General features: G+C 50.3%; 1 protein-coding gene across 1 annotated transcript; it reads right to left on the bottom strand.

Annotated features, from left to right (window-relative positions):
• Positions 1-588: 588 nt before the first annotated feature.
• On the bottom strand, positions 589-4,390 carry LOC124693540. The gene is made up of 5 exons (XM_047227017.1): positions 3,985-4,390; positions 3,786-3,865; positions 1,885-3,660; positions 1,536-1,695; positions 589-1,451 (listed from the first exon to the last, which is right to left on the bottom strand). The coding sequence occupies exons 1-5, from the start codon at positions 4,145-4,147 to the stop codon at positions 814-816; spliced, it is 2,817 nt and encodes a 938-aa protein (XP_047082973.1). The 5' UTR covers positions 4,148-4,390; the 3' UTR covers positions 589-813.
• Between the last annotated feature and the right edge of the window lie 6,242 nt (positions 4,391-10,632).

The raw sequence follows: 10,632 nt of genomic DNA, 5'->3' as shown, positions 1-10,632 counted from the left end.
AGATAAGCAGGATTTGCACAAACAACCACACCCAGGGATCAATGCACAATTGGCGCCCAAGTTCCAGGTTCAGTGAAAAACTAGTACCTCTCACCTTGCAGTTTTGATAATTTTCGGTGAACCCGATATATGCCAAGATCGCGGCGATGACCCCGACGCGGTTGTCTGTCGGATTCACCTTAACATGCTGTTAAAACGGTTACATAGTTTTGCTCTAGTGGGTTTATCTTATCGATAGGACCTGGTTGGAGTAAACAAATGGTGCACTGAGAATAGAAAAATCACAGTTGACATGGATCCTGACAAAAAGATTTGCATTGCCTTGTGAGTTGTGCTGAGCTGCTATGTTTTGATGCCCTGCGAATCAGATCATGGGTTCTACTCATTTTATCCAACTGGACCACAAAATCCAGTAATATACATAGTACTCTCTTTTTGTGTGGCTGGTTTCTAGTTAGTTTGCCTTCTCTAGCCTGAATGAGTTATGATCCTAATTTAAGTAACACAAATAGCTTACTTTAGGAGGATGAAATGAATTATCTTGTGTCGTATGAGGAAGAAAATGTAATAGTATCAACACTGGGATAGTTTACTTCTCAAAACAGAAAACAATCAGCTAATTACAACAGTTCCTCTATAACAAAAAAAATATAGAGGATAAACCAGGAAAAAGGCACATTTGGCATCACATTTTCCGCGGTAACACGATAAATAGAGCAGTGTTACAGCAGCAAGTATCACGTGAACAGCAATCAACATTAGGAGAGAGAAGAGGCAAAATTAATAGTTAGGTACCTCACCAGGTGTTGTTAGTCAGATCAGATCTACAAGTGCCTCCTCTAGCAGGTCCTCCAAAACCACCGCACAGACCATGCTGTTAATTTCAAATGTCTCTAACCGTGTCGTGTCAGCACTTGCGGTCTCCACCAACTCCCTCTTAAGGATCATGTCCAGTAGAAGGTTTCTCTCGATAACTTCGCTGGGTGGATACCTGTCCAGGATCGACCAGCTCCTTATGACTCGCCAGATTTCATCAGCCGCCGAGTTACAGGAACTGTCATCACAATCTCTGCGCTGGAAGCATGTCGAGCCCCACGGGTAAGCAGACAATTCTGTTGTCCAAGTAAGCTCGATGAGTGCCTCGTTGACAGCATCGAAAAGAAGCTTCTCTTTTGACCGCCTTTCCCTTGACTTAATTCCCTCTCCTTGGTAATCTGATAAGTTTGCAAGCAACCTCGAGTCCAGAGGGCTGGCCAAGACGCAGCCTTTTCTATCCATGCCAGCTGAGGAGACTAACTTCTGGATAAATGTCAGCGAGTCTTGATCTTCGTCGGCTTTAGAGAAAAGCCTTGATAGTCGCAACGAATTTGGCGACATGACTTCCGGTGGGCGATCTTCCCAGGATAGGGATCTTGAAAATGATCCGATAAGCGGAGACCTGGACAAGGCATCTGCAGAAATATGGAACAGATGTCATTCACATTATGATGATGCCTCTTCAGTCGATAGTTTGATGAGATCGGTTTACAGCTTACGTGAGGATGCAGTAATGAAATTTTCAGATGAGTACAGTAGCCTCCTATTATTATCACAGAGAAATGGTCCATCCAGATCCAGCACAGACACAGGGCTTGGTTGTTCTTGAGACTCGCCATAGAATCCCAGGGCATCAAGACTTGGCAAGGGACAGACATCCTGAAAAAACAGAGCGTAATTTGAACTTTGGATGGCTACAGAAGTAAAAGTTGAGACGTATGAACAACTGTAATAAGATAGCAATGAAGAGTTATTTTGTTCACTATTTGAGCTTTGATCACCACAACAGAAAAGGCACGAATGATTGCTGTAATAAGATGAAATTATCAGCATAAGGTGTACAATTACCTTGGTGCGGTTGCTGGCCACATCATTAGCGTGACATGAACTAGTCATGTGTCTTTGCATAACATTCTCATCAGCGTTAACAAGAGTAAGTTTCTGTGCATCTTCCACTGTAAAATGGTTAGATCCTTGACTGCCATCACCGGCACTTCCACTTGCGAGTGTATCATTACCAGATGAAGTTCCAGACAGATCTAACTTCTCCCGAGCTGGTTTCTTATTTTTAGAAAAGAGACTGGATACCTTTTCCCTAAATGAAGATGGCTTCCTACTTTTTCCATTGGTAGTAGCTTCCTGAGAACCAACATCAGCTCTATTCCACTCCCTGCCTCCATAAGACAAAGAAAGTGGAAGCGACCGTGACCTTGGCAAACATGAGAAAGGATCTTCAGTATCCAGCTCCGGTGATGTGCTCTCAATAGTTATCCCCCCAAACTCTTCCTGATCCTTCTTCCCTTCAGGAATAGTGAGCATCTCACCTAGTGTGCCCGTACTTCTACGTGCTCCCCTTTCTTCCTCGCAACTGACAGTTGATGATACGACTGACCATCTCTCCAAGATCCGTCTTTTGGCTTCCTTTACCACCGACGGTTCACGCCGATTAGATGCCTGACTAGAGCATGATGCGGAGTAAGGGCTTTCACTCCTGCTTAGGAACTCCCAGGAACGGCCAGAAGTGGGGGTACCAAACTCCAAATCCTCACTTATTTCGCCGGACACTTCTTTTGCAATCTCAACCTCTGACTTGCTAAAGGAGCCATCTTCAATGTAAGTATCATGGTATTCATAAGACACCGAAGTATCTTCATCCTGGCTGTCTTTTAAGCGCATCCTCATCTGCCAAGTGATCTCCTTGGCCAGTCTTCTCGAGGATACTATTTCATCAACTGCCATCACACTATCATCTTCACTATCTGGTTCGGTTGATGATGCTAACGGGGAAACTGGGATCATAATATCTTCATGAGACTTTGCAGGGCCCGGCTTTAGTACCACAATTCTTGTTGGTTCAGACAAATTTAAATTTGCCGGGGTGGCACTTAAGCTCTGGTACTGGCGCCCGCATCTGTTGCTCTCACTTTCATTTCCATCTGAATATAGCTGCCTTCCAACATGAGTGTTGCCTCTTCTCTTCATTGACTCGGATGGCTTCAGTATGGTTATTTGCTTTACCTCTGAAGGTGGTGTAACCGGTTCAAATCCATAATGGTTGTTTGATAACAGCGGACTTGGCTCATCTAGGAACTTCAGGAACATGTCTTTGTTTGAGCTTAAAAACTGCAGCGCTTCTTGGAACTCCTTCGAATGGAGGAGCTTCTCATCTGTCGCCAGGCGTTTTGCTTCAGCAAACTTCTCACGAACAAGGGACATCCTCTTGTCACTGGAAGGTTCATTTCCTTGGTGCCTGCTATTGCTGTTACTGATCTTTGAAGGCTGATCACCTAAACCACCCCATATCTGCTCGTGCCGTGTCCCTGCCCTTTGGTTCTGGTAGCATCTGCTTTCCTTCTTTGGCTTGACATTCCGCCCGAAGATCTCTCCGAAAGCACCCGACTGATACTCCTTGCTGGGCTTCCTTCCTGGTACCAAATCAGACTGGTGGACCGGAGCGTCATTCAGACCCATCAGTCTGGCAACGACATTCAGCGGCTCGTCCTCGGGCACCCCTTCTCTCCACATGTCCTTCTCCATGAGCATCTTGACGGGTGCCACACCGGATCTGTTGGTGGGTGAGCTCGATCGCTTCGTTGGAGAGGTCTTTCTTGGCTGACTGTCTCTCTACGGCAAACAAGAAAAAAGGGGAAACCATGTACTGCGTGAGGCTTTGTTAAAGCTTGAGCGCAAGAAATTTTACAGTTCGAAGATAAGATGAAGCGGAAAGATGTGCTAGAATATTCACATACCTGTTTATCTTCTAACTGAGCTGGGAACTGATTTGTTGGCGTTTTGTATCCACCGCTCCGGTCCTTACCAGCCGGAGAAACTGCAAATCATATGGTACATTCCATTATAAATCATCGGAGCCGAACACCACATAAGGTGGGGCACAAGAGCTCTTCCACGACACGCACCACACAGAGAGAAGGGGCGAGAGCAACATACCGTCTCTGTGCGCCTTCTCTGTGAGCATCTTGGTGGCAACAACCCCGTTGCTGAGGTCGAACATGTTTATCACTCTCCCAAGGCACCCCGGGTAGGGCGCTAGCACCTGCAGGTCCTGCTTCTTGCTCTTCTGCTTCCTGTCCTGAGGATGAGCCCCTTTCATAGCACCGGCAACACCCTGCACGCACGGAGGCAACTGTATTAATGCGGGAGCGTTATCAGGGCTGGTACAGGCAAGATTTGAAAGCTTGGAGCGACGGAGGAAGAGTCAGTTTTGGTCCGAAACGCAAAAAACTTTTTGGGCAGACATGACAAGGTGCCAAGAAACGGGAGAAGAGACAAGCGCGCGTCCAAAAGCGGCCTGCAGCTTCGCCAAGCCCGACGAGGAGGACGAGGAGGAGGTAGGGAAGGTGGTGGCCACTCACGTGAGACGCACTCCCTCCGGGCTCGAAAGGCAACAGGGAATAGGAGCCAATGAGAATCTCGTCGGAAAGATGGCAAAGGCGGATGCGCGTGTGCGGAATCGTGGCAAGAGAATCTCGTCGCGAGGGAGGGAAATGATCTCCAGGTCTACATCAGTAGCACGCAAATGCGTGAGGGAAATCCAGGCCGCGAAAGGCGGGGGATTTCTTACCCGCGATGGACGATGGAGACCCCGAATCAATCAATCAATCAACCCAATCGAATCGGCAGGAAAGGGAAAGCGGCCATGGCGAGAAAGCTCCTCCGGCGCGCGCGCATTTTCCCGATTCCTTCCTCTTTGCCCCGCCGCACGAAGCTGCGAAGGCAATGCGCGAGCGAGTGGCCGCCGGGTCGATGGGAAAAGTGGCTAACCAAATCTAAAGGCGTTGTTGGTAAAGGTAAAATATTAGGGGATGAGTTAGCGGATAGGTTAAAGATGGAGGGAGGAGGGGCGGCGGGAATCTCGTGATTGGGACGGGACCTGGTCGGCGGGGCGCCGGAGCGGATACGGCCAAGGAGATGCAGAGCCGCCGCTCCTCATCCGGTATACGCCGCGAGGAAGAGGACGCGGCGCAAGCGACGGCAGTGAGGTCGCACGCGGCAATGGCGATGCCCATGTGCATGGATCGGGAGGAGGATAGGGTAGGGGAGGGTGGAGGCTAGTAGTTACTGGTAGCAGCATTCATCAATCAGTCAATTACTGCTGCCCGTATCGTATCGCTAGGACGAAGGACGCTGCTACTATTTGCTTTTGGATTTGTTAATCAAAAAGGGGCAAATTAGAGGAGTGAGAAGTGGTAGATTGATAATGAAATGAGATTGATTGGAGGAGGAGGAGGTGAGACCTCGTCCCGAAAAGGCGCCGCTTTTGGGGAAGACGAAAGCGAGTGCGGTGAATGGAAGTGAAGGAACCAAGGAGCGGTCGCCTTCCCGACCCCCCAAAACGGCAAACCCACCCCGCCCGGAGATGAAAAGTGGGGGAGGAGGGCGAGGGAGTCGCATTCCGTACCTGCAATGCGGCGGCGCCGCCGGAAGCTCGGATCTCGCCGGAGATCTCCCCGCCGGGCGGGGTTCCTCTGCAGACGGTTTCTTCACGGGGCGAGGGAGCCGCGCGGGGATCCGCGGCGGCGGCCGGGCGGCGAGTGCGGCGCCGTGTTGCAGACGGCCGATCCGTGGCTGGCCGAGCACCTGGCGAGAGGTGTCAGTCAGAACGGCGCGAGGCCCCCAGGTGCGGGAGACCCTATCTAGCTGCGAGAGGAGCCGCCGCCGCCGCGTCCAGGAGGCGCCGCCAGGAAACGAAGCACCGGCCCGCCCGCCGCGGAAACACCACCGGCACTGATCGCGCGAGGGGAGACGAGGCGAGTACGGGAAGGCACAGGAAGTAGGCAAGAGTACTTGTTCGGCGGTGGGAGAGGAGACGAGAAAGGCGTGTGGAGCGGAGGTAGCAAGCTCTGTGTGGCAATGGCGCACACGGAAGGGGAGCTCGGAGTCTGGAGCGGGGTAGAAGAGAAGAGGGAGAGTGGCACAGGGCACGTGAAGCCCCATTAATGGGCCGCGGCGGGCGCCCGCACCGAGCCGTCCAACACCAACTCCACCAGCACCATCGCCGTACCGTAATCCACTCCGATTAGCGTTACCACCGTACCATAATCCACTCCACGTCGCTTGTCAAATCCGTCACCCTCGCGGCGCCACACGTGCCCAGCACCAGTTCATCATCTAGTATTTGGCCTGACCTCAGCTTTATTAATCACTTCCGCTGCAGCCGAGCCGAGACGGGCACGGGGGATGTCTGTGTTATCTCAGCCCGTGTGCCCTCCGCCATGTGCGAGGCTGGGACGCTTGTTTCTTTGTTTGTCTACCCCCATGACCATGAATGAAATGCATCGGAGGATCAGACAGACCATCTTTCTCTCATCAGCTCTGTTTAGTCCATTCGCGGCCGAACCTATTTCCTACCACTTCTGTTCCGGTAAATCCTCGCGCGCGCGCGCCAGATGCGCTTCCCGGATTTGCTGCCCTGGATCCGCTCGATCGCCTACAAAATCCAAGGGCGCTTTTGATAACTCACATCAGCTCGCTATTTTGCCCACCTCTTCCATTAGGCCCCCACCAAAAATTTCCATTTGGCTAATTTGACAGGAAGCATATCTACCCCTCCAGTCGATTCCTTCTACTCTTGCATCCTACCTCCACGGTCCTCTGGAGGAGCTCGTCTTCTTCGTCCGTGCCGCCGTGTGCAGCAAAGGTAGGGGCGGTTCTCCTTCTTGTTTAACTTGTGAAAACATTCAAGAAGAGAGAAATGCTTCAAGATAGCATCCACACATTTGTGGAAAAGCAAGTCATGATGTTTTTTCATGATGTAGGTCATAGCCAAAGAGTTAGAGTGATCGATAGCACACTCAAGAGATCAATGGAGATTTTTTAGCTACTTCAAGAAGGTGTCATTTGCAGTTGGAGAGGTTAGAGGAGGAATGATCAATCAACCAATGGGTAGCACACCTCCCAAGATAAAGAACATCTATAGATGGTGGTCATATTTCAGTGTGAGCACTGAATCTCTTCTTTCATTTCATTATACGAGTACTATGGTCAGAGGCATGACTCTTTGTTCGTTGCTTGACATGAGTGTACGGGGCGATCAATTGTACTCATGTGACGGCTAGGGCGCCGAAACCTCATTCTCATTCAGGGGAAGGAGAGCACTACACCAACGAGAATATGCTAGTTCTTACGGATTTCAACCTGAAGTACATATATGTGCTAGCTGGTTGGGAAGAGCCTGCTCATGATGCAACCATTCTTGTTGATGGCTTGTCTATAAAAGGGCCGATGGGTTAAAAAATCTGTGAATGTAAGTTTTATCTAGGAGATGCTAGATATGCATGCCGACTGAGATTCTACCACCCTTTAGGAAAACAAAGTTCTATCTCAACAAAGTTCAATTCAAGAAACATATATCAAACACTCTAGCCTTATTGTCCTCATTGAGAGGTCATTTGCTACTTTGCAGAATAGGTTCAATGTCCTTGACTAGAAATCGTTCCATACTTACAAGACCCAAGTCAAGCTGATTTTTGCTTGTTGCATTCTTCACAAGTGGATTTTAGGTTGGGACGAAGATGGCTACTTCCCAGAAACTGTTTTGCTTGATGAAGTTGAGACCGGCCATGGGAAGGACCAAGGTGATAATGAAGACTGTTTGAACAAGAGGTTGGCATGGACAAACACAATGTCGATGAAAGAGGTGACACCACCATCCGAGAAGAATAATAAGGGTCAATGCTCATCGAACGCCAACTTCACCATCGCCCAATATGTGTCGGGCTTTTGGTTCACGCCGGTGAAAGGGTCAATGCTCACCACCTTCCATGCTTCGGCGAGGCATTCATCCTCCTTTGTCCTCCACTATGGGCCGCGGCCACTAGACCCGGCTTTTCTTCTTGTTGGCTGGCGCTTTCTTCTTCTTGGCGGCTCGTGTTGGAATTGGTGGTTCCTCTTCTTCCTCCTTTTCATCCTCCTCGTCCCACTCCTCCCGCCGCTCCTAGAAATTGTAGGCATGGGACTCTTGCCGCGTGAGCGCGTCCTTGGAGCCAAGCTGGACGATTTCCTCCATAGACTCATCCAAGAATTCGGAGAACATGATGTGTGCGCCCTGCCCGGCGGGCTGGTACGACGACCTGACCCCTTGTGAGCCTCCTGTGAACGGCAAAGGGTCGCGTCGGAGCGCAAGCGAGCTATCGTACGAGATGTTGAGACCCGGCGGGACGTGGACGCCGGTGCGAGGGCGCTCATCGTTGGGTGTACGCTCTGGCGTGAGGCAAGAGTTGGGGACGAATACGCCATAGGATTTGTTGTCGAGCTGAGGTACTCGGGGCCAAGAACCGCGACATGGGCGTCCCCTGCTGGCCGTCGAGTAACACCGGTGAGCGGTTTTTCTAACGCTAGTGCTCCCTAAGAGCATCTCCACGCACGCGCTAAACCCTGGCGCTCCACCGGATGCTCTATTTTTCAGGCGCGGCAAAACAACGCTCCACCGGACGCTGCGTTTTACAGCGCACGCTACGGCACAAACACAAATCTCACAAGCATCTATTCACATGAAGATCAAACACACACACAAATAAAACAACTATAAATAGTTCAACTATTATTACAACGCAAATAACATCAACAATGAATAGTTCAAATGAATAGTCTAAATAACAATACAACAAATGCAATAAATGGTAAAACAAATTTTCCTTTCTAAATCCATCTCCTCATCGGAAAAATCACAAAAGGAGCTCGTCTACGAATGGTAAAAATCCTAATTTTAGGCATCGAAATCACCTCTACAAACAATGAAAAATCGATTTGGTTGGATGCCACATACCTACGTGTGGCTCAGGTTGAATCCGTGGCGGCGGCGACGCATTTGAATGCCCGCTTTATTTGAGGAGCGCCGGCGAGCAAGGGGCGACAGCGGGGCGGTTGACACCCGCTTGATTGGAGCAGCACCGGCTTGGAAGAGGCGGCGGCGCTGTTGTCGCCCGTCGATTGAAGCAGCACCGACGCGCCAAAAAAAGTTCGTGGAGTATCGGCGCGCGCTGATCTACATCGGCGAGCAAGGCGGCAGCGGAACCGGCGCGGATTAGGGGCAGCGACGGCGGCGGCGGAATAGGAGGCGGAAATGGAGATGCGGCGCGGGGTGAATTTTCAAGGAGTCGTTGGCCGTACGCGCTCGATGTGGATTTTCAAGCGCGCTGAAATGCAGGCGGCACATTTGGTGCACGCGATTGTGCAAAATGGCATGCGCGAAAAAATATTTGCAGCATGCGCGACTTTAGCGTGTCTGTTGGAGCGGCCAAAACGCGTCTCTCGACGCGGTAAATTGGCTTTTTTTAGGGTGACGCTATTATAGTGCTTGTGTTGGAGATGTTCTAAAGCCCTTTTGGGAAGCTTTGGAGCTCATTGGAGATGTTGTTAGAGCACCTGTTACCGTTGGTGCTTCCCACGGTCAAATCCGGGGGGAAGTACTGCTGGATTGGACGAAAGTTTGGCGCGAGGAGCGCCGAACTTCCAGCTGTCCCCCAGCTAGGCGCCCGAACGATCGGCGCATTTGGCTTTATTTTCACAAATAAAGTCACAGTCCAACATATTTGACAAATTTTGGCCAATATTTAGCCTATTTTCACAAATAAACGTTGCAGTTCAACAAAGCAAGCGAGGGGAAGGGGGATTTGCGGCGAGAAATTAGTGGTTCGCGTGTTTTTCCGTTGACAGAGCGAGCCCGTCTCCGCTTTTCTCTCGTCCGACTCCCCGAGCGCACCCCGGGAGGCTAGGATGGCATGGGCTCTGATACGTCTCCAACGTATCGATAATTTCTTATGTTCCATGCTTGTTTATAACAATACCTACATGTTTTATACACACTTTATGTCATTATTATGCATTTTCCGGAACTAACCTATTGACGAGATGCCAAAGGGCCAGTTGTTGTTTTCTGCTGTTTTTGGTTTCAGAAATCCTAGTAAGGAAATATTCTCGGAATCGGATGAAATCAACGCCCAGCATCTTAGAATTCCACGAAGCTTCCAGAACACCCGAGAGCTACCGGAGGAGGGCCACGGGGCCCACACGTGTGGGCGGCGCGGCCAAGGAGCCGAGCGCGCCGCCCTACCGTGTGGTGGCCCCGTCAGCCTTCCGACTCCGCCTCTTCACCTATTTAAAGGTCCCCGACCTAAATCTTCGATACGGAAAAGCCACGGTACGAGAAACCTTCCGCAGCCGCCGCCATCGCGAAGCCAAGATCTGGGGGACAGGAGTCTCTGTTCCGGCACGCCGCCGGGACGGGGAAGTGCCCCCGGAAGGCATCTCCATCGACACCACCGCCATCTTCATCAACGTTGTTGTCTCCCACGAGGAGGGAGTAGTTCTCCATCGAGGCTAAGGGCTGTACCGGTAGCTATGTGGTTAATCTCTCTCCTATGTACTTCAATACAATGATCTCATGAGCTGCCTTACATGATTGAGATTCATATGAGTTTTGTATCACAATTCATCTATGTGTTACTCTAGTGATGTTATTAAAGTACTCTATTCTTCCTTCATGGTGTAACGGTGACAGTGTGTGCATCATGTAGTACTTGGCGTAGGCTATGATTGTAATCTCTTGTAGATTATGAAGTTAATTATTGCTATGAT

The sequence above is a fragment of the Lolium rigidum genome, chromosome 2 (assembly GCF_022539505.1).
Source record: "Lolium rigidum isolate FL_2022 chromosome 2, APGP_CSIRO_Lrig_0.1, whole genome shotgun sequence".
In the NCBI taxonomy this organism is placed as follows: Eukaryota; Viridiplantae; Streptophyta; class Magnoliopsida; order Poales; family Poaceae; genus Lolium; species Lolium rigidum.
Note: the sequence above shows the minus strand (reverse complement) of the source record. Positions and strands in the feature narration are given on the sequence as shown.